Genomic DNA, 22,208 nt, shown 5'->3' on the forward strand with positions numbered 1-22,208 from the left:
TTAATAAATAAATAAGCAGAAAATTTAAAAGAATAACAATAATAAATAGTAAAAAAGTATTCCGTTGCCGGGAATCGAACCCGGGTCTTTCGGGTGAGAGCCGAATATCCTAACCGACTAGACTACAACGGATTCATTGCACGAAATAGAAAATATTTAATAAAGCGATTTTAAATTGGAAGAAAATGCATCCCCTTTATCACCTATATGATATATAATACAACAGTATGAACGAATAGATAAATTTTTTTATTAGTAAAAATATTTTTATAAATATTAAATAATATTAATAATATAAATTAAATATCCAATTTTAGTATAAATTTTATATGTATAAGAAATCTTATTATTATTTTAATTTGAAGTTAAAATTATTCTATTCATATGAAAAAACTTGTTTATCAGTAATTATTTAATTTATTTAGAGAACATAAAAATTTATTTTCATATTATATATTATGTACACAAGTTTATAAAATAAACATAATTATGTTATGATTCCATTTGCATTCTAAAAGAACCACAAAATAATAAAAATAAGTTGACTGATATAATTATGCCTAATGGAGCCAAAGCGTTATCGTACACTATACTTATACATTGACATGAAGCATCAAATTTCTTATTGACAAATTATAGATTAAGAGGCTTTTTGACATTATTGTTAAAATTATTATTAAAAAAATTATTTTTTAAAATATATTAATTGGATAGTATTAAAAAATAATTTAAAAATAAATTTAATAATTTTTAATTATAAGAATATTAAAATAATAAAATAATTTTTTTTAAATTATATTTTTAACAATATTTAAAATAATATTTTTATTAAAAAAATAATTTTAGACCTCTAAATACAATATTAAATAAGCACTAAATAGGTGATACTGCTTTTGAATTTGACTTGCTGACCATGCATTTGAATTATTAAGAGAATGCTAGCATTTGAATTTTGCTTGCTCACACATTCTGTAATAAAGTGATTGAGTAAGGGATTAACTCCTAAATAAGTTGGGATTGGCTAATACATGATGGATAATATTTAATTTAGTTTTATTTTACACTATGGCACTATCATGTATAAGATTTATCAGAGATATGATAAGTTTTTGATATGATGGACTGAAATATACAAAATTTAAATGTTGAAGAATTTTTCGGTAATAAATTAAAGATAGAGTACAGAAATATAATAATTTCAAATATTGAGAGAATGAAATATAATAAATTTTAAAATTAAAGAATTTTATAATAACAATATAAAAATAATAGGCAAAAGTATAAAGTTAAGGGATGCCTGATAAAAATTAGCTTTAAGTATGGAATTAGCTCTTAAATAGATTGACATTGGTTGGTAATTGATGAACGAGTGAATATCTACAAATTATCTTATTTAAAAAAAAATTTATGACTTAGTAGTCGATCATTGATTGGTACATTTGATTATAAGATTACATTAGACCTATATACATAGTTATAAAAATTACAATTATATTATGAGTGTTTAATTATTGGTAATAGTGATGATCCAATCCATGAAATCGAGAACAACACGTTTTATATTTAAATCCAAATTGATAAAATCAATTACTAAAAAAAATATTTTACTTAACGAGCAATGAAAAAGAAAACCAAAAATGCATTTTATTCATTGTGGAAAATGGAAATTCAACATGCCTTTCGCTCACCAACTTAATAGCAATCCATGGGACACCAAAAATAGAGATTGAGGATTGAAGAGTGGGGACTGTGGAAAGTGAAAGCTGAAAGAAGAAGGAATTCTTACTATCTAGAAATAGAGACACGAGACCGAGGGGAAGGAGGAGCTTGTTAAGGACAGAGGAGATTAAGAAGCGCAAAGAAAGTTGGGACTTGAGAAGAGATAGAAGGGGATCAATTCTCAGTTCTCGTGTTTGGAGATTTCTGCAGGCAAGTAGCTCTCGGTTCTCAGTTTGGGGGATGGACTGAGAGACTGAGGTGGCTAGGGTTCCGATGCTTTATTTTTGTTTTGAAGGGAATGGGGAGAAAAATAAGGAAAATAAATGCATTTTTTAAAATTTTTTTATTTAGATAATAAATAAAAGAGACAAATGGGAAAAATAAAGGAAAAATTACATTTTTTAATTTCCTGACTCAAAACATTTCTAATATGAAGGGAAATGGATAGAATTAGATAATATTTACATTAAAGTTACTTATATACTTTAAAGATTATATAATAACAAAATTTTTACTCATAGCAATTAAATAATTATATTAGGAGAAATTTTTTTTTATTTTAATAAGATATTAAAATAATAAAAAAATTATCTCTCTTTTTTATTTTTCTTTATTTATTTTTTTAATTTATTCTCATTTCTTTTAAACGTGTGCGGTTTCGATTCCGATTCCGATTCGATATTTACAAACTAAAATTAAACTAAAAGTTTGATACAGTTTCAGTTTAGTTTTTCATTGTTTTAATTTTAATTCTGTTAAACTATCGATATGAGATTTCAATTCAAATATCAATTTTTAAAATAATTTTATGAATTTTTAAAAAAAAAAACATATTTAAATTAACAATTAAGTTTTGAAATACATTATTAGTATGTAATATATCATCTAATAAATCTTTTAATTATTTTAAATTATATAATTTTTTTACTATAAAGTATATTTAAGATTAAACACATTATATAATACAATAATATAAGTATTTATTAATCATCTAATCTTTAAATATGTTAAAAAATATAATATATTTATAATTAAAATAATTAAGAAATAATAAAAAAATGAAAGATAATATTAAATTATATATATATATTATATTTTTTTACATATATTATAGACTTTTAATATAATTATATATTTACATATAATTGTAATACTTTTAATATAATTATATATTTACATATAATTGTAATATATATATATATATATATATATATATATATATATATAAATTTGATTATTGATTTAATTTTATTCTTAATAAGAATTAGAATAAAATTAAAATATTAAAATAAATTTAATTTAATATTATTTTTAATTTAATATAAATTTTTAATTTAATTTAAAAATAATATATAATTTACTTTGCATAATTAAAAATCCAAATAAAGGATAAAATTGGTAGCGTGGGTTCAATTCGATTTTATTAAATTCTTTTTTATTAAAATAGAACCTAATCAATTAAAATATTTTTATTTCAATTGGATAGTTTATTCGTCGCCCATAACTATGTTGCTAATTACACTCGCGGAAAGCAGAGGACAATGCATAAAAGTTTGTTCACTCTTTAAGCGAGGACGACGTCGATGTTCGATGGCTGAGCTGATGGCACGCCAATAATTACCTTAAAAAATCCGAACCGAGAAGAAGAACAGCTTTTCAAAGTCACATCAGCAACCCGAGGCTGAAATCCAGTTCTTTCATTGCTTTATCTGACCCTCTCTACCTTCTGAAGAAGCAAATCCACTTCCAGCAGCCCTCACCACGGAATTTGGGAGGTGGTGGAAATACCCTGCCTGCGTCAAGCTCCACAAGAATACTGCAGGTCTGCATCATCTTAACCGCCTTTAGATTTCTTGTGATTGATGCGTTTATTCTAGATCCATTTTGATTGAGTTTCTTGTTGTTTGCACCGTTGAGAAATTCGCGTATGATTTGGTTTATCACTATGGATATGTGCTGTTTTTTGGTACTGTTATGATCTGGCTAAGGATTCAAATAAATTAGGGTTTTGGGGGGACATTACTGTTTTTGTATGAGAAATTGAGAAAACGAAATTCAATAATTGAATGGAGTCGTTTCTGTTTCAAAATTTGTTTGCTGCTGCTTAGGAAATGCTTGGACTGAAACAAACTGTTCAAGTCTAGATACCTCATCGAGCGAAACAATTTTAGTTAATTATGTTGTTACAAGGACATCCAAAATTTAAATCTTATCCTTAATTTTCTTACTGGTAGATCCCCCTATCACATTGGAGTGTAATTTTGTGGTTTAGTCATCACAAGTTTACAAGTTCTATATCAAACGTGCCTCATGTTGTTTTATTCATTTTGGAATGAGCTATCTTATTGTATGAAAAGTCAATGCGCCAATAGATTATTATTGTGTTCTGAGTGTTGCCGATATATGCTCTCTCTATCTTCTGTGCTTGCTCAAGTAAACGATCCCTTCTGTAGAGTTTAGTTTAAATCTGCAAATGTTTGCATGAATTTTGATGGGATGACAATCATTATACAAAAAGTTGTTATTTATGTTGCCCAGGCTGTGGGTTTGGAGTTGATGCTGTATTGGTTGGTTTGATAAGTTAATTAATAACTTAGACATTACTTGTGACAAAGGATGGGATGACACCTGCTAGCTTTTGTGCATTTTCACTGACATGGATTGGTTGGCTTGCAATTTGGATTCTTATCAATTGCTTATTGCTTTTAGTTAGGATGAGATTTTATGATTTGATTAGACTGTGTTAGAAATTTACTAAAAGAACATCCTAGGAAAATGCATAATTTTTCTTTTTTTGGAAAGCTAATCACTATTTGTTCAGTGAATTAGATGCACTATAATAATGATCTATATGGACGTGAACACAAGTTGATTTCTTCTGTACAATGCCAAAATCTAAAATATCAAGAATTTCTTCTTGTCATAAATATAAGATTTGCTGAATATATTTGGGTTGAGTGATAAGTTTGATGTAAGGTTAAGTATCTAATAAACATTTGAGTTTAACGGTTTAAGTGCTATCTAACTAATGATTGATACTAAATAATTATATACAATGATATTGAACTATAAGATTCTACTTAATCAAGTATTCAAAATGAGTCTGCGGTCAATTCTTTTGAAGGTGAATAGCCATACTAATTTTTAATAGTACATTTAGATCTAGCCCAAATTTTGGTCATTGAAGGAGTTTCTTAGCTTGACAGGGGCATTTCTCTCTCTCTCTCTCTCTCTCTCTCTCTCTCTCTCTCTCTCTCTCATTCCTCTACCTTTGCGTGCATGCTGGCATGGGATGCATGCATGCTCAAAAAGGAAGCTCATTGAAGTCTTGGTTTTTTAGGTAGACAGAAATCCATGAAAAATTTTAATCTCTGGAGCAGATGGTGGCAGTTTTAACTCGCCACATCAAGGAAGCAGACCTGGCCTTTGCTGGAAAACTAAATGCTTAAATTACATATATGTGTGATTTTCCTAGTTATTTTCAGCCCAGGTTAATGCATGGGTGCACTTCCATTCGTTTATGAGTTTCTAGGTTTTAAGGGTTTATACTTTCTTAAGATGATTTGTACGTGAAACTTTCAAATATAATATCCTGATTGATGTGAACCTGAGGAATGTTTGTCAAAGTGAAGAAGACGTGCTTCTCATGTTGGATGATTTATTGCATGGTTGGTGTCTTCCATCATAAACTAATTGGTCTGGTTGTGCATTCCTTACTTGAAAGAGCTACATAATTCTTCACTGGGGAAATGTTTCAGTTGAAGAAATGTGTCCTGTATACTTTCATGGAATTCTTTGGGATGCAGTGATTGTTAGTTTGACAGGTAGTTGCTGGACAAGGATTTTATTGTAGTTTTGGAAATCGGTGTCTCTATTTGAAGGTTAAAGTAGGAGTATAAGGTGAACCAATGGCCAATGGGGATAATTTTGGGTGTAATTAATGTTCACAGGAAAGCTGCAGTAGCTGTGGAGTGTTGGTGTGTGCTTGTGGATCTGTGGTGGGTGGCGTGAATTATAGGAGGTTTGAAGATGAGTTCACGTAGCAGAAGCAATAGCAGGAGCCGAAGTATGAGTCAGAGCCAGAGTAGGAGCCGGAGCAGGAGCCCCCGAGATCGCAGAATTCGATCTCGACGCTATTCTTCTCGTGATGCTCCTCACAGGAGAGAGACACGTCGTGGTTTCAGGTTATTTGGTTTTCAATGAGCTTTTAATGTATTTTGGTTTTCATTTCTTCAGAATTTTTGCAGCTTACATACATCAGTGGAAGATATTTGGGGATGTTTATGTTGATGACAGTCATCTGTATGATCAATGAGCATCTTGTGAGGATTCATTCTTCCCCTGGGAATTTTTGCTGGGGATTCGTTGTGGTTGCTAATGTAGTTTACCTTCTGATGCTCCTGTAGTTTGTAGTATCTTTTTTTATGTCCTGATGCTGTAGACATGTTATTTAATCTATTCACTTAAAATATCCATACCTCACTGTTATACTACAGGGTAACTTGTAATTTCTATTGTTTATTCTTGGGAAGTCTTTAGCCGGGGATTTTGATTCTATTGACCTTGTGACATGTTCATTTGGCTTTATCCATAAAACTGTGCCCAGACTTCTCCTTAGTTTTCACAGAAGGTTCTCAGGCTGCTAGTATTAAACTTAATCAATGATTGGTGACATGGAGTAATTGTGAATATATTGGAATTTGGTGTTTATAGTTTCATATCATCTCTGGGGTGGCAAGATAGATTATTTCTGGTAGCATGCTGCTCTAACTTCTGACCGAGGGTAGGTCATGGTTGTTTGTGGTTGTCTATCATTTTGTAAAAAGTTAAGGAGAACTAACAGATAGTCATAATTCAGTTTCCCCTTAATCATTTTTTGGAGAAAGGTTCTAAGTACTATGCAATAATGATGCTATTTCGATAAATGTTAAGGCCTGTTAGATCACAACTTTTGCTTATTGTCCCGACTGTGAACTTGCTATCTTCTAGTTGGTTGGGTATACATTCCTTTTTAAGATTTGGATATCATTGAATAACTCGATTGCATTTTATCTGAAGATGTGTTCTTGCGTGTATGCTTTGAAGAACACTTAAGTGCATGTTTGTTCCTGTTGGATGACTGGCCTTTCTTTTAAGCATGGTAGGAAGTATGAACTCTTGATTGTTTAAGAATCAGTAGCAGTGATTATTAGTTAAATTTTAAATAATTTAAAGTACCCTTTTAACTTTAGAGGTTTCTTGATACTTATATTCTGCTTTTTGACTTTTTTGATTGTTGCCAGCCAAAACAATTTGTGCAATAACTGCAAGCGTCCTGGTCATTTTGCAAGAGAATGCCCCAATGTAGCTGTGTGTAACAATTGTGGCCTTCCTGGGTATCATTGCTACCTGCGCCTTCCAAACTCTTCTGTGACCCTGAACCTAACTAGTGTTTTTTCATTTAATTTTTTTTTTTTGCCCAGGCATATTGCATCGGAGTGCACCACTCAATTGCGGTGTTGGAATTGTCGAGAACCTGGGCATGTTGCTAGTAATTGTCCCAATGAGGGCATTTGTCATTCATGTGGCAAGTCTGGACATCATGCCAGAGATTGCCCAAATCCTGAAATGCCACCTGGAGACTTGAGGCTATGCAACAATTGCTATAAGCCAGGGCATATTGCTGCTGAGTGTACAAATGATAAAGCATGTAAGAACTGCAGGAAAACAGGCCACATAGCACGCGATTGTCATAATGAACCTGTTTGCAACTCGTGCAACATAGCTGGGCATGTGGCAAGGCAGTGCCCAAAGGGCAATAATGTTGCAGAGAGGGGTGCTTGGGATCGGACCAGTGGTTATCGGGATGTGGTATGCCGGACCTGCAACCAGGTGGGCCACATGAGCAGGGATTGTGTGGGTCCTATGATCATCTGCCACAATTGTGGTGGCAGGGGCCATATGGCACTTGAGTGTCCATCCGGAAGATTTGCTGACCGTGGATTCCGGAGGTACTGATATAAGTCTTGTGTTTGGTTTTGCAAGTCATATAGCTTTTATACCGATGAATTGTTTTTGTTTGTTAGTTGTAGCCTATAATTTGGGCAATTGGACTGTGTTTTTGTCCCAAATTGTAATACTATGAGAGATGCTTTTTTTAAATCCGACTGTTTCTTTTGTGTTCAGTTAAGACTTAGTAGAATTGACACGTTATATGCCATTGAACTGGATTTTTGCTATTGCTGTACTGATTTCGATTTGACGTTTAAAGCTCAAGTGTGTCTGTGCACTGGCTTGTTTCTATAATTCTATCATCGCCAGTATGCTGGGATTGAAAAAAATGGCAATATGGCATCTTCTTGGTTGCTTGCTTGTCTGGATTTCTCCTGAGACGAAGATTCTCAAAGTGCGGGTTCCAAATCATTTAAGATGATGTGGATTTTTTTTATTGGTTTAAGTTTGCTTGGAATGACTTTTTTATTGGTTTAAGTTTGCTTGGAATGACTCGAATTTTAGGATATACCTCTGGAGATCGCCTTGGTTGGAGCTTGGAACTGAATTTAGAGCAATTGCTGGTGTAAATTACAACTGTTTTGAGCTTAATAATTTTTAAATTCCAACATTATTATATATATATTATTGACAAGATATTAGAGCTTACTTGTAGACTGGAAACTTATATGACCAGAAATCACAATGTATTGTGGAAATTAACCAGAATAAAATTAATTCAAATAATATAAAATATTAAAAAAAAGGTAGGGCCTCGTGTTTCCCGCGTAGAAGCGGAGATATAGCAGTTTCTTCCCGTGAAGTTGGTGCGATTTTGAAGAGGTAATATGTCGGTTGGGCTGTTAACCAATCTCTCAATTCACGATCAAGGAAGAGATGTAAACTCTTGTGATCCCTTAACAATGTTTCTTCAAATGTAGCCTACTTCGGATTCGATGATGGAGACATCGACATTGACACTGATTCACAAATACGCAGCGGCTGCTCTGTTTTCTGTTGCTCTTCACCAGTCTCAGATCTACCAAAAGAGACCTTCGAATCTTCTTCAGCCTCTCCACAAAGAACCAATTGAATTGAAGGAGTACTAAGCGTTGGTGAGAAAATTTCTGTTTCGGATTATCCTCAGCTTTGATCCATGAATATTCCGCCTTGCTTTTGGCTGTTTTCCGGTAAAAAAAAACATATTACCAATTTTTTTACTAAAAAATGTATTTAATAATAAATTTTAGTTATTTTATTTTAATTTCAGGATTTAACTGATATTTGAGATAAACAGATTGCTTGGATTGGAGGATCAAGCTCGGGATGGGGTGAAGGAAACAGCTGGTTCTTCGCAATTGAGGCATCATGTTGGAGCGGTATTTTTTTATTATTTTTTTTATCTCTATTTATCTCTCTATCTTTGATCTATTGGAGAGTGAAATGCGATTTTTTATTTTTATTTTTTTTTTACCTTTGTGCTTTCTCTTGGCAATTTAGAGTTTCAGCGCTTCACATATTTTGCCTGTTCTTCAATATATCACCTAAAGTTTCTCTATCATATTATTATTATTAGTACTCATGTTAGTACAGTTCTTGAAATTACTGTCAGAGGAAAATTATGGTGCCTTTTCAGAAAGAATGAATAAGGAACAAATACTGCTGAGGATGGGAGTTGGGAATATGAAGTGAAAAATCATGATAATTTATATTGCAATACTAAGCTGCAATGAATCTCTATATTGCAGAACCTCATAAAAAAGCACAGAGCACACATCCCAAGATCTCCAATGAGGAGAAAGTCCCTAATGAATCTGGAGTTGGAACTTCAGAAAGCCATGGAAGAGAGAAACTTTCTCAGTTACCAGAGGTAAGTGACAATTCTTTATGAATTTCTTTCAGCTTGTGTCATAGAGTCATAGACTATGGCGAAGGTGACAAAAAATCTGTTCAGCTAAAAAAAGGTAATAATGCTTGCCACCGCGTGGCTTTACAGTTTCTGGCTACATGGCTCAGAGTCGAATGGAAAGAAATGGTTTGTTTAGTCGTCCTATACATACAATTTGTAAGCTCCTTATTATATATTTTCTGTGGACAGCCTTGCCCCTTTAGTAAGAATACTATCCTTATTTGCTTTTGTGTTGTGGTGCTTCGATGCTGACCTGCACAAGCTGTGAACTGAATCCTATCTGTCTTCCATGGACAATTCTTCTCTCTTAGGAAGCCGTGAGATAATGGTTGCTTTCTCTCTAATGGATGTAGTAAAAAGGAAGCCAACAAAGGAGATGGGAACATAATTTCAGAAATGACCTTGGATAAGTTAAAAGTGTGGAGGTATCATTGCTGCAGCCGCTACTGGAGGAACCTTGATGGCTGTTACTGGTGTTGCAGAGTCTATTTTATTTGTAATAGATCCAAAATTTTGTTTGCTATGACAATCAGTTGTAAATTACTATCTCCTATTGCACCTTTGCAGCCCCAGGGATTGCAGGGGGCTCCTATGTTGGTTAGTATGGTCCCCATAATTGGAGCTTGTGGGTTTGCTGCAGCAGCTAGCGCTACAGGATCTTTGCTGGTTCTCTTGCTGTTGCAGCATCATTTGGAGATATTGAGCTAGGATACTGGATTAATTTCTAATCTCATCTATAGTTTCTTAGTTCGCAGTTTTTATGCTTATAAGTTGGAACTAGAGTTCTCTGTGCAATAAGATGGAATTTAGATATCTAGAACTTCAATATCAACTCTTTCTCCTTAATCATATGCGTTCATATATGGTGCATGCACGCAAATGAAGCTACTAAATTCTATTGGAAAATGCTTCAGCTTCTTCATGGCACCACAAAAAAGTTTTCAGTGTGCCACTATAATCCTTCAAATAAATATTACATGTCTGCCAATCCTGACAATTAATCTCAGCTGGTGGTTTTTTCTACATTTTGTTGGAGTTCAATTTCTGTGTGACGGGTGAGCAACTCAAAACTATGAACTAACAAATATTCTTGTGTAAAACAACTAATAACAAATATCATCTTAATAGTAAAGAAGAACATGTTACTTGCAGCAAATAGTTGCTCAGAACCATTACTGTTCTGCAGTAACCAAAGTCAAAGCAAATAAAGTTTCCCAATACAAGATGTTTTCAGTGTGGAAGGTGGTTGTATGCTTATATTCCTCTTTGAAAGTGATACTAATGAATTTTAAGCGACCTTGTGAAAAGCTTCATTTACTTGTATTTACTTACCAATCATAAGGAAAACAATCAGCGAATAGAAGGATTTGTTGGCATAAATTTTGTGCTTGTGACAAATTTGAAGAGAAAAAATAATGTGGAACTAATCACTCTTTCTGCCTCCCAGCACCTGGAGCTCGCCTTACAGGGAGTAAAATAACAAGAAAAATTGGCAGCTTGATGAATATGAGTTCAAAGAAATTAGGGAGAATCACAACCAATGCGTGAATCTTGCTATACATTTTACTTGTTAACAATAATATCTCTTTAAATGTTGGTAGGGCTATAGCTTGTTTTAAGACCTAATAAATTGGTATGCTCATTATCATGTACATTATACCTACAAGGTCTTTATTTTAGGGCATCTTCCTGAAATATTATTATTTATGAGAACTTGACATAGGTTACAATAGCATTTCTTGATAGCAGCTAGTAGTTGGAATCTTGATTTCTGAACTTGTCTTTGAGGTTGAAGATTTTATAGCGCCATGGGAAGGTCATACTGCCTTCACCAAGGGAATCAAAACCCTCATGTCCTATGAGTTCCATCCTCAAGGTTGTGGGGTCTCATGATAGAGTGGTTGGCTGCCTTAGTTTTTATGTTATCTTGAGTTTCCTCTCCTCACTTTTTAATATTTACCAGCCTGCTTATTTGGGTTTCTGATGCATTTACTAGAAACAAGTTAAGGATTTTGCCCTTGTTTATCTTATTCCAATAACCATCCGTGATGAGCTATTCTTGTTTTAAGGGAAATTTAAGGAGAAATTTTGAAAGGATAGCTAAATGCATAGTAAATAAAACAATGATTGTCCTTATATGCAGGGACAAGTCTGTTATGATTGGAGCTATTTAATCAGCTGCAGAATTTATGAATGATTTATCCACAAATACACTTGTTTTCTATGGCTTCTTTAATTTCCTAAAAATTCCTGTAGGAAGTGAATAACTAAATTTCCCATGCTATTTTTCCCCTCATTTGGAGATAATGCTTAAAATATGATGCATGCTATTAAGCCTTAAACCTTATGGGGTACCTGGAATTAATTAATTGATAGTAAATGGATATAATTTAGACTTACTTTAATCTAATCTTCATAACTCTTTCCATATTCCATACTCCCTAATAATCTCTGTTCTATTGTAGTATTTGATTTGCTGAAAGCCTGAAATTTGTCATTGATATAATTGCATCTGATATGCAAGTAGGCCCTGCAGTGGGAGTCTGAGAATTTGATTGCTCTGAGCACTGCAATAAAGGACTGGCTTGCCTCAAGTACTCTAAACTTTTATGATTATCACAATTCTGTAATTGCTGCTATTATCATTTTTGTAATGGAATGTCTTGTTGCAGAAATTGCTGTGCAGTTGATGACAAAGGGTGGCGTGTTGACTGTATTAGGCAGTCTTTTAAGAGCACTAGCTTTACCAGCAGCTGTACTGACTGCAACTGGTCTTATGGACAGCAAATGGGCGATTGGAGTTGACAGGTGATCATCAATAATGCTGTTGGAAGATGGTTAACATAAATTTCATTCTCATCATTGTTGAAATGGATGGTTCATCCCAAGTTTTCAATAGACAAATGTATAAATTTTTTTGTTCAATTGATTTCTCCACGCAATGTATTGTTTTGGCAGATGATGATTTTGGTATCCTCGATTGCCTAAAAATATACTTTAAAGATGGGTGGGAAGCCAACTTTGAAAGAGTGAAGTATTCATTTCTATTTCACTACCACCATGCCAATAATTTCTCTTCGAGTTCTATGATTAGGATAGCATCACAATTTTTTAAGCTAGTCAAAGGCCATCTTTACCGTGTCAAATTTAAATGCCAACGTTCTGGTGTGGTCACATTGAATACATTCATCATCATTTTTATAATTATTTGCCCCCAATTTTCCAGACTTTTTTCATAGTTTCTTTCTATATTATGTATTATGCCATGTTGCAACACTCTTGGTTTGATATGATGGTAGGCTTGCAATTTTTGCATATTAAATTTTCTTCCCCTCACAATTCCATGCGCAGATCTGATAAAGCTGGAAAGGTTTTTTTGCTAAAGGGATTGCATTGGTACAGGTAAAATTATTATGTATTATGACGATGTACAAATTTATTCTTAATGGCGTCATTTGTCTTATGAATTAGTTATTTTACACTCTTTATGCATTTTTGAGACCTGTAACGCTTATAGGTTTCTCTGTGGAGGCCCCGAGTAATTTTCAAATGTCACCAATGTTTGGCTGAAACTGAAGGAGATAATGGTTAGATTACAACCTGTTTCATCATTTTTCTCGATAGATTATGTTGATCATTTGATAAGAAATCTCTGTCTATGTTTCTGGCAGAAATTGTAGAAGGAGTTGTTCTTCTTGGAGCGCCAGTTTCAATGAAGGATGAAAAATGGGAGGACGTTAGGAAGGTAGGAACCTAAACAATATTTTGCATGAAATTTGTCTGATTTTATTTGTTAAGATCTATCGTTACCTGTTGGCAGATAGTGGCCTGTAGAATTATCAGTGTTTATTCTATAAATGATTGGACGCTTGGAGTTACTTACGGTTCCAGGTAGATAGCTAATCTTTTTCTGGTTTTTGGCATATCTTGATGAATTTGGGAAACTCATAAATCGTCAGAACGTTGAATGCAGACAATATTGTTAGCATACTCATAAAGGTGAACAGAAGCAAATTGCATTGGGTAATGTAGGTTATGCTGTTTACAATAGGATCATCCAGACTCTAATTTTTCTATGCTATTCATTGTATTATTGAATATTAATGCATTACTGAAATGTACATCCTAAAATTCCTAGGAGTTAACCAGTTCCTTTAGTGTGGCATACTTTTACTGGATAGAAGCCAATATATTTTCTTCGCATGTTGCTGTCACATACCCTGTTCATCTCTATAACTTCTACACTAATAAATGATAGGCTTCAATTGCTGCATACATCTCCACAGAGCTTAAACCTTTGATTCTTCATCACCTATCAAGGACCTAGTTTGTTTCCCACATGCAGTTTTCCTTCTCAAGGATTAACAGGTATTCTACCTGTTGATATTCCTGGAACTGAGAATGTAAGTGACAGGTTATTTATTTATTTATTTATTTATTTTTTCGCATGCAAACCATCTTTTATGTATGCTTGTTTATTAGGCTTGCGAGTTTAGTTTGCATTTAGCTCATTTATCTAACTTACAAGTTCAGTTTACATTTAGCTCATTTTATTTAAGTTTGTGAGTTGAAAGTCGACCTATTATGCTTAATTAGTTAAATTAATAAAACAAGTGTAATCTTTATTAATTATTATCTAAAATCATTTAATATAGACCTAATAAATTATAATAATACCATGAATTAAAAAATAGCTCTATTTAACTATACTTTCAATTTTAAATTATATTTTATACTTTTTAATTATATGATTATATCTTAGAACAATAGTAAATCAGGTTTAGATAAGAATTTTTTTCAATAAAATGTGTTAAGTTAATGTGTTAAGTTAATGAGTTAGTTTAATGACCTAATTTATGAGTTTTTTTAATGAGCTCACTCACGAGTCTATTCAACGAGCCTATATTCAACGAGCCTATAAATGGGACAGCTCGCAAGTTTTAATGAGCTGAGTAATGAGCTCAAACTAGATTCATTAAGAAAATGAGTCGATCTTTGTCAATCCAAGTTATGCTTTTATCGAGTTGAGTCTTGATTAACTCATGAGCAACTTGGCTCTTTTACACTCATGAGACTTACTATCCTATTTTTAGTAATGCACAGGCCAAAACCCATAAAGAACCCAGGATGCTGCCGTTCTCTGGATGGAAACTGAAATAATTAGGTGGAATTGATGGGTTCAAGAGGTAAGAAGAAGAAAGAGAGAGAAAGTAATGGGATTTGGATTTGGAATAATTAATGAGTGAGAAACTGGCGAGAAGGAAGAGTGTAAAGTAAGGAGATAGGCTTGCTGGGGAAGAGGGCAGGGGATAGAATCGGGAACTTGGGGGTGAATATTATACATAAAATTAATGTAAAAATAATTAATTACACTTGTTGTATGCATATCTTGAAACGGTCAATGTTATATATTTAAAAAATGTTATGATAGAATATAGTTAAATTAAAAAAAAAAATTTAGGGTGCTAATAATATAAAAATTTATTGAATATATAATAAGAAATAAAAATATTCTAATATTTCATATTGTCTATATTACGATAAAATAATAAAAATTATTTTGAAGGGTTAATAACAAAAAATAAAATTTTCAAGCACATGTATATGTAAAATAAAGTTTTAGAAGGGTCGAGAGAGGCCATGGCTCTCACTATTCCTCCCTCCCTCCGTCTTGGAAGAGGGGAAGAAACAGAGAGAGCCAGAAAAGGGATTGGATTGTGAGAGGAAGTAGGGTAGGTGGGTGGATGGGGAAGAAAGAATATGAGAAAAAATATGGATAGGGATTTTTTTTTAGGGTAAAAGGTTTTTTAAATTCCTGTCAAGTAAATAAAATAACTGAAACCGGGTTTTTATTATTATTTTTATTTTTAAATTAATAAAAAATTTTATGTTCACTAAATTAATGTTAAGAAATTTTGTGCTACATATTGAAAATTTAGAGACTGCTTTGTTACGATGTTCTAGTTCAAGAATGATTGATTGCCCCCATGTGATGAAAAGAATGGAACGGAGGTTTGTGAGTCTGCACAAATATCAGCAGAGAATTCTAGTGCTAGCTTCAGCCTCTCTTTAAAATCTTGCCTTTTTTTCCGGATTCTGTAAGTCTATTGGCTGGTGAGCTTGAAGGACGGAGTTCCGATTAAAGTTGGTTTCAATCTCAACTTCTAGCACTTTGCACCGCATGTAATTGTTATAATTAAGATCCATTTTGGTTTAACTTTTTACCTTACGATTCCTAAAAAGGATCTTTCCACAAAATTTTCAAAACTTAATATACTTATTTATCTTTCATAAAAATCCAAATATAAAAAGAAATTAAATCTTCTTTTTCATAAAAGTAACAAAAGAAATGACCCAGAAACCATATGATCTACGATCAGTTATAGTTCAGATGATTGCTATACTCGGAACATGATGCCAGAGGCACGAAGGAAGGAGCGGGGCTTGCTTATTCTGGTGGTGGATGGAGACTGAATAGAGTGTCCCAAAAATATCAAACAAATACCTTGGACAACAAAGTCCGACAAGAAAACGATGGTCTCTGAATGTTTAAATAACTTCACTTGGAAAGTGCAACTTTTTGTTGCAATAATCCTCTGGCATTTAATTAAATTGTTCAAATTTGTCTTATATGATGAGAGCATTGTTGGTGTTTCAGCTTGAGTTTGAATCTTAACGTGATAGTTTATTTTAAAAAAAATTATTTTCCAGATAGAATATAAATGGAAGCATGATGGCACCAACGTACAGGAATCAATTTTTATCCCTTTGCAAGGAACATTATATGTACAGGCATAACCAATTAAACTACTCCATCATCTCTCTCTCTATATGCACTGCAACTTCCTGTACACACTTCATTTTCAAACGTTATTTCCAAGCAAGGGACAACAGGTTGGTTAATCCGGACAAAGCACTTCAAACCATGTGAGATTAAGTACCTATTTGATTTAACTGTTAAATACAGTTGATAGCTGTTATTGTTATTTAATAATTAATAATTAATTTATATTAAGTATTTGGTAATATTATATTTAGTTGTTACTGTAATAAGAGTTATATATCATATAATTTATTTTATTATTTAAATAAATATAAAATTATAAATTTATTATATTATATTATTTATTTTATTATTAAATTAAATATATAATTATTAAATTAATATATTATATCATTTATTATATTATTAAAATAAATATATAATTATTAATCTATTATATAATATCATATATTTTATTATTGAAATTAAAAAATAATTATTTAAAAAAATTAAATAACTTTAAAAATATAGATAAAATAATATAATAAAGTAATTATTATAATTAATAAAAAAATTTATAATTAATTTTAAGTATTTAGATATAAATAAATATTTTATATTTTATGTTAATAATAAAAAATTATTTTAATAAAGTTAAAATACATTAATTAAAATATTAAAATTATAAAAAAAATAAAAGTATTAATAATATTAATTTTCAAGTTAAATAAAAAAGATAATATGATTAAAATAAAAAATAAAATCAAATCAATTATCAATTTATGAGAAATAGCTCTAAAAATAGAGCTGATACAAACTATAGCTGATGGGTATATCAGCTTTATTTTTTTAATCTTATCAAACACTCTAATTCACTTATTTAGATATCTATCAATTATCAATTATACATAACGGGTGAATAAACGCTCCCCAAGTATCACAGCGACTGCTTCCAATACTACATTGGGCTGCCCCCGTTTATTTTCAAAGCTCATGGGTCTAAAAATTGCTACGAATATTAAGTAAATTTCTATCATTCTTTATTAATTTTATAAAAAAATTAAATCATTTTGTGCATATGACTGTTATTGATTAATGACACATTACAATCATTTACAAGGTGTAACATATAAAATGATTCTATCTTATGTTGTTCGTCAAATCAAATATGATAAGAATGCCTGTTTATATAAAAGGTAACTTTAAATCCTTATTATGGATAATGAAAATTTATTACCAGTAATTTTGAATAGTTAATTCATGAAGTTTAAGAATAAATTAATCAAATTGATTAAAATTTAAAAAAATATATTTTTGATTTACAAGTTAATACACTAAAATTAATTTATAAAGAATTATATTTATTATTTAATATATTAATATTAAAAATTTTAATATACTAATATTAATATATAAAAATTATTAATTATTAATAAAAATTTGATGGTTATAAAATAATATTTAAAATAAATAATATTTCAATTCTAACACTAATTAAATATTAAACTCTCCACTTTTATTTTTATTAATTCTAAAATATAATTAAAAAAAACTTATTATATTCAGTGAATATAAGAATGGATTTTTCTTGTTCATAAAGTTCTGCACTCCTGGAAGCTAGCTAAGTAGAGTAGCGCGTGGCATGTAACGGGGCAAGAGTGAGCGCGTTTGGCAGAGTGAAGACTGACGATTGCTCATCCATAGAGGACCTCGGCGTGCCCCAACTCCTCGCAACTTGCAGGTGGGGACAAAAGTGCGCCTGAAGGCAACCTTTTTTTTCCCCACACTCTCTCCTCCTTTGAAAGAGAGCTTGATTATAGGAGGCCAAAACCTAGCTGGCAAGGGATTATATAATGTATGTAGAGATGGCATGTATCCGTGCAGCAATTGCATTCTGCAAGTACACGGTAGAAGATGGAGACACTTAAGATTAGAAGTTTATGGGTTCTTTTGTTTCTGGCAATGGCAGTTGTTGACCTCAGAGGTGATGATGAAGCTAGAAATAGTACCACTCAAGTTAATGTCACTTCCTTTGATTTTCCTGAGCTTCCTTCACATAATAGTGTGCAAGGAAGTCATAACAACACTACTTCCACTGCTGCAATTATGCATGAGAACAAGAATAGATACAGTGGGTACTACAGAAGAGGAGGAGGTGATGGTGGAGGAGGTGGGGGCGGAGGTGGGGGAGGTGGAGGTGGAGGTGGAGGTGGAGGCAGTTTTGGATGGGGATGGGGTGGAGGTGGTGGTGGTGGAGGGGGTGGGGGTGGGGGTGGTGGTGGAGGTGGATGGGGATGGGGAGGAGGGGGTGGTGGTTGGTATAAATGGGGATGTGGTGGCAAAGGGAAAGGAGGAGGAGGAGGAGGAGCAGGAGGAGGGAGGAGAGGCATTAATAATAAGAGAGTGCATAGAAAGAGAGATTTCAAGAACGAAAACTTTGTGTTGGGAGAGTTCGCGCAATGCATGGGAAGAGGGAGGTGTAGAGGAATGAGATTGGATTGCCCTCTTCACTGTGGTGGACCTTGCTTTTATGACTGTCAACATATGTGCAAGGCTCATTGTCGACGACGTTCTTGATTAATTGGCTCATTGATTCTCTTTCTTTAACCATTTTTCATTTCCCATTGCTGATTTATGGAAGAGTTCCCCTTTGAGTTTTCTTGGATTGGATTAGATTAGATTTTTTTTTTCTTTTTTTGAGATGAGTACTGAATTTTTTGAGGGTTGGGTTAGATTGATTGCTACTCTAATACAGGAGGTGAGTAATATTTTTTTTTATTGTGATTATCATTGGGTGGAGACTCTTTATCGTGATTGCTATTTGCTATGTCTCCTACAGTATTATATTTTGTGCCCTCATTATCCTCTTATTTTGGTACAGTAAGAACAGTAGAAGCTCAAGAGAGATGCTCCTATCATTTTTATAATAAAAGGTGAATTATCCATATTGGGACTTTCTCCGAAGGTTTAGGACTTAGAGAGGGAGTGAATTGGAATTAGACCGAATAGGTTTCAATTGGTTACGAATCAACCGATGTGGTTTAATTTTGATTTTAATTCTAATTATATTAATTTAAATTTCAGTTCGAAAACGATTCTTTCTTTAAATTCGCCACCTTTTTCTTAAAAAAAAATTCCTAATTGAGTTAGAATCAGTGGTTTGAACCATCAATTTTGATCCAGCTCTTTTTTAGAGCTTGGGGAGGGGATTGAAACTAGCCATCATAATTAGTCCAATTCAGGCCTTTGAATTGTTGATCCGAGCTAGCTCCAAATTTAACTCAGGCCAATTTTTATATGGTTCAGGAACTGAATGGACTCTTGATCGAGTCTATATTGTGCGTCTGAGAGATTATTACACTATGAAAACAGATATGTGCAAAACAATAACGCCAATTCAAAGCTTACAAGCAATTATCTCATTCTCCAATTATCTAAAGTTCTGGTATTTTATTCAATTCCACTTCTAAGCAAAGGTAAACTGCCAAACATTATTTCTGAAGGTGCAACAAAACAATCAAATGCTAAAAAGATAGCATTAACAAATAATTTTTCTTATTTTAAGTACCCAAAATTTTATTTAATGTTATTACAATTCAACACATCCAACTATCAAATGTGATTCAAAATTATTTTCAAAATTGTTTTAACCATTTAATTTACTTAATTAAAGCCTAGTATTATAATAGGCACATAAAAATTTAAGGTATATATATAAATTGCACAATCATACAGTAAAAAAAAAAAAAGAAAAAGAATAATACAGGATTTAATGTGGATCAACCGTAAAATTTATTTTCATGGGCTAGATAAAAAAAGAAAATTCATTATGATGAAAATAGTAAAATATTATCACTCAGAACTCTAAAAAACTAATCCAAGTGTGCTTCCCGAATAAGTCACAACTCTATCGTAAAAGGCAGAATATTACAATATTTATACTGGTTCATACAATTGAGGCATTACCCCTGCACCCCTAAGAAGATCAGTAGTAAGTTTCGGACCCTGACCTATCAGCCTGTGCCTTCCGCTATCACTGCAGATCTCTTCTTTTTTTTTTTTCCAATCGGGTCGCACTGTGAAACTTTCAGGTCAAGTCACAATTTGGGTCCATGAAAGATATATATAAAATTCAAGCCATAACACCTAGCTCATATTTTTGGTACAAAATATCAAAATTGACACAATTTCACAAAATTGGAACGTGGGAGACACACCCAATGCAAAATTAAAGTTGGAAATGGCATCGAGAGTTAGGAATTGCATTTTAGAGCTACTGGGACTTAGAGTTGGTGGAGCCTCCACATGCCACCGCCAAAACCAGCATGCTCTGCTGCTAACTAATGGTATATACTCAATCTAGGCTCATTACCAATTGCATATTGCCGCCGAGAGTATTGAAATAAGATTTTATAAAGTAAAATATTTTAAAGTAAAGTTTTTTATGATTTTTAAATTTTTTATAATTTTTTAATATTAAAAAAGAGATGATTTGTTTTTAAAGTATTTAAAGATTTAAAGAGAAAAACCTTTTCAATCCATCAATTTAATGGATTAAAAAATAAAAATTTTAAAAAACCTCCAAAATTTTTGCTTTAAAAAATTTTCTATTCTTTCAAACATAAAATTTAAGGTTTTTAAATTTTTAAAAACTTTCTTTAATTTAAAAAAAACTTTCTCCCAAACAAAATCTTAGAATAATCACGTGCCCAAACTCATAGAAAAATAGCCAAATCAAAGCTTTAAGTCATCGGCCTCCAACTCTCCAATTTACCAACTTCGGCCGCTAAAACTTGAACCGTCGATCGTGCTTGCAGTCTCTTAGGATGGGTAGGATCTCATCAGTGTTAGGTTGCAAAAATTGTTTATTTAGATTGGAAAAGAAGAAGTTTTGGGTTCTTCCTTCCTTGCCGACTTCCTTGAGTACGTAGTTGGTCTTAGTCAAGCGTGATTGTCACAGGATATGATAGTCAACATCCTTGAATGTACATAACTTTTTTTTTTCCAAGGCAGAAGATTTCATTTATGTAATAAGAGCAGAGATGGGATAAAACCCATAAAATGAAGAACATTAGGCTATACATTTATACTTATAAAAAAAAAAAAGCTGGAAGTAAAAAAAAAAAACCCTTTACAATTTAGGGAATAAAAATATAGACATTTTTACATCTATCTTTATATATAAAGAAATTATAGACAGGTAAAAATCGCACTAATTTCCGATTAAATTAGTTTAGAAGTTTTCAATCATCTGCAATCTGATGGCATACATAAGTTCATCTTAATTTTTGCTTAAAAATCTTCTTATCCACAAGGTAAGTTGATGGAAGAATCTTCAAGAAATTATGAAGATAAAATCTTCAAGAAATTGTGAAGATAACTCTGCTTTCAAGCTTACAAATCTCATCAGAAGGATAGAATCAAAAGTCTTAAGGGATCAACTCCACAAAATGAATAGAGAACTAAATAAATTCATGAAAAAATTAATGGATTTAGAAGAACTACTTTTATTACTAAGGAAAATAGCTAAAAACCCAAAGAAAAGAAAAATAAAAGGCCACTGTGATCAAAGAAAGGCTGACAGTAGCCCTTAGTCATGCCACAAAGAAGGGAACATTGGAGAGAGGCCCAAGAAGGATGCAGTATTCTCTTTTTTTTTTTTTTTTTTTTTTTGATATATACGTAGTTTATCGTTGAAAGATTATATAATTAAAAAATAATTAAAATATATATCATATAATTTTAAAATTTAAATAATAGTTTAAGTATAATATTTTATGAAAATAATTACATAAAATTCAGTTATTATATTTCATGGGTCTCAATATAAATATTATGTCTTAATTA

At 32.0% G+C, this 22,208-nt stretch overlaps 2 protein-coding genes, 1 long non-coding RNA gene and 1 other non-coding gene across 6 annotated transcripts; 3 read left to right on the forward strand and 1 right to left on the reverse strand.

Moving 5' to 3' along the window:
* Nucleotides 1-59: 59 nt before the first annotated feature.
* Nucleotides 60-132, reverse strand: TRNAE-CUC (transfer RNA glutamic acid (anticodon CUC)). Its single transcript has one exon. It is a non-coding gene; the product is annotated as a tRNA-Glu (tRNA).
* Nucleotides 133-3,215: 3,083 nt separating this feature from the next.
* LOC110648362 (zinc finger protein GIS2) lies at nt 3,216-7,937 on the forward strand. 2 transcript variants are annotated; one of them, XM_021802578.2, is made up of 4 exons: nt 3,216-3,541; nt 5,670-5,903; nt 7,002-7,094; nt 7,182-7,937. In XM_021802578.2, the coding sequence occupies exons 2-4, from the start codon at nt 5,749-5,751 to the stop codon at nt 7,714-7,716; spliced, it is 783 nt and encodes a 260-aa protein (XP_021658270.2). In that variant the 5' UTR covers nt 3,216-3,541; nt 5,670-5,748; the 3' UTR covers nt 7,717-7,937. The 2 variants fall into 2 exon arrangements, with proteins under 2 accessions (XP_021658270.2, XP_057988211.1); XM_058132228.1 differs by lacking the exon at nt 3,216-3,541 and adding an exon at nt 5,221-5,543.
* A 240-nt stretch (nt 7,938-8,177) lies between these two features.
* LOC110648359 (uncharacterized) lies at nt 8,178-13,766 on the forward strand. Of its 2 annotated transcripts, XR_009142574.1 has the most exons (6): nt 8,178-8,804; nt 8,987-9,068; nt 9,438-9,559; nt 9,910-13,185; nt 13,282-13,343; nt 13,419-13,766. It is a non-coding gene; the product is annotated as an uncharacterized LOC110648359 (long non-coding RNA). The 2 variants fall into 2 exon arrangements; XR_009142573.1 differs by having other exon boundaries at nt 9,438-13,185.
* Nucleotides 13,767-18,173: 4,407 nt separating this feature from the next.
* Nucleotides 18,174-19,181, forward strand: LOC110648360 (glycine-rich cell wall structural protein). The gene is made up of 3 exons (XM_058129471.1): nt 18,174-18,606; nt 18,664-18,728; nt 18,789-19,181. Exons 1-3 carry the CDS (start codon nt 18,276-18,278, stop codon nt 18,936-18,938), a joined length of 546 nt encoding a protein of 181 aa, XP_057985454.1. The 5' UTR covers nt 18,174-18,275; the 3' UTR covers nt 18,939-19,181.
* Nucleotides 19,182-22,208: the final 3,027 nt, after the last annotated feature.

This window comes from Hevea brasiliensis, chromosome 2 (genome assembly GCF_030052815.1).
Source record: "Hevea brasiliensis isolate MT/VB/25A 57/8 chromosome 2, ASM3005281v1, whole genome shotgun sequence".
NCBI lineage: Eukaryota > Viridiplantae > Streptophyta > Magnoliopsida > Malpighiales > Euphorbiaceae > Hevea > Hevea brasiliensis.

Coding starts and splice junctions, on each gene's coding strand:
- LOC110648362 (XM_021802578.2), top strand. CDS start 5,749: ATGAGTTCACGTAGCAGAAGCAATAGCAGGAGCCGAAGTATGAGTCAG. Junction 5,904..7,001: donor GAGACACGTCGTGGTTTCAG/GTTATTTGGTTT, acceptor GATTGTTGCCAG/CCAAAACAATTTGTGCAATA. Junction 7,095..7,181: donor AACAATTGTGGCCTTCCTGG/GTATCATTGCTA, acceptor TTTTTTGCCCAG/GCATATTGCATCGGAGTGCA.
- LOC110648360 (XM_058129471.1), top strand. CDS start 18,276: ATGGAGACACTTAAGATTAGAAGTTTATGGGTTCTTTTGTTTCTGGCA. Junction 18,607..18,663: donor ATGGGGATGGGGTGGAGGTG/GTGGTGGTGGAG, acceptor GGGGATGGGGAG/GAGGGGGTGGTGGTTGGTAT. Junction 18,729..18,788: donor AAGGAGGAGGAGGAGGAGGA/GCAGGAGGAGGG, acceptor AGAGATTTCAAG/AACGAAAACTTTGTGTTGGG.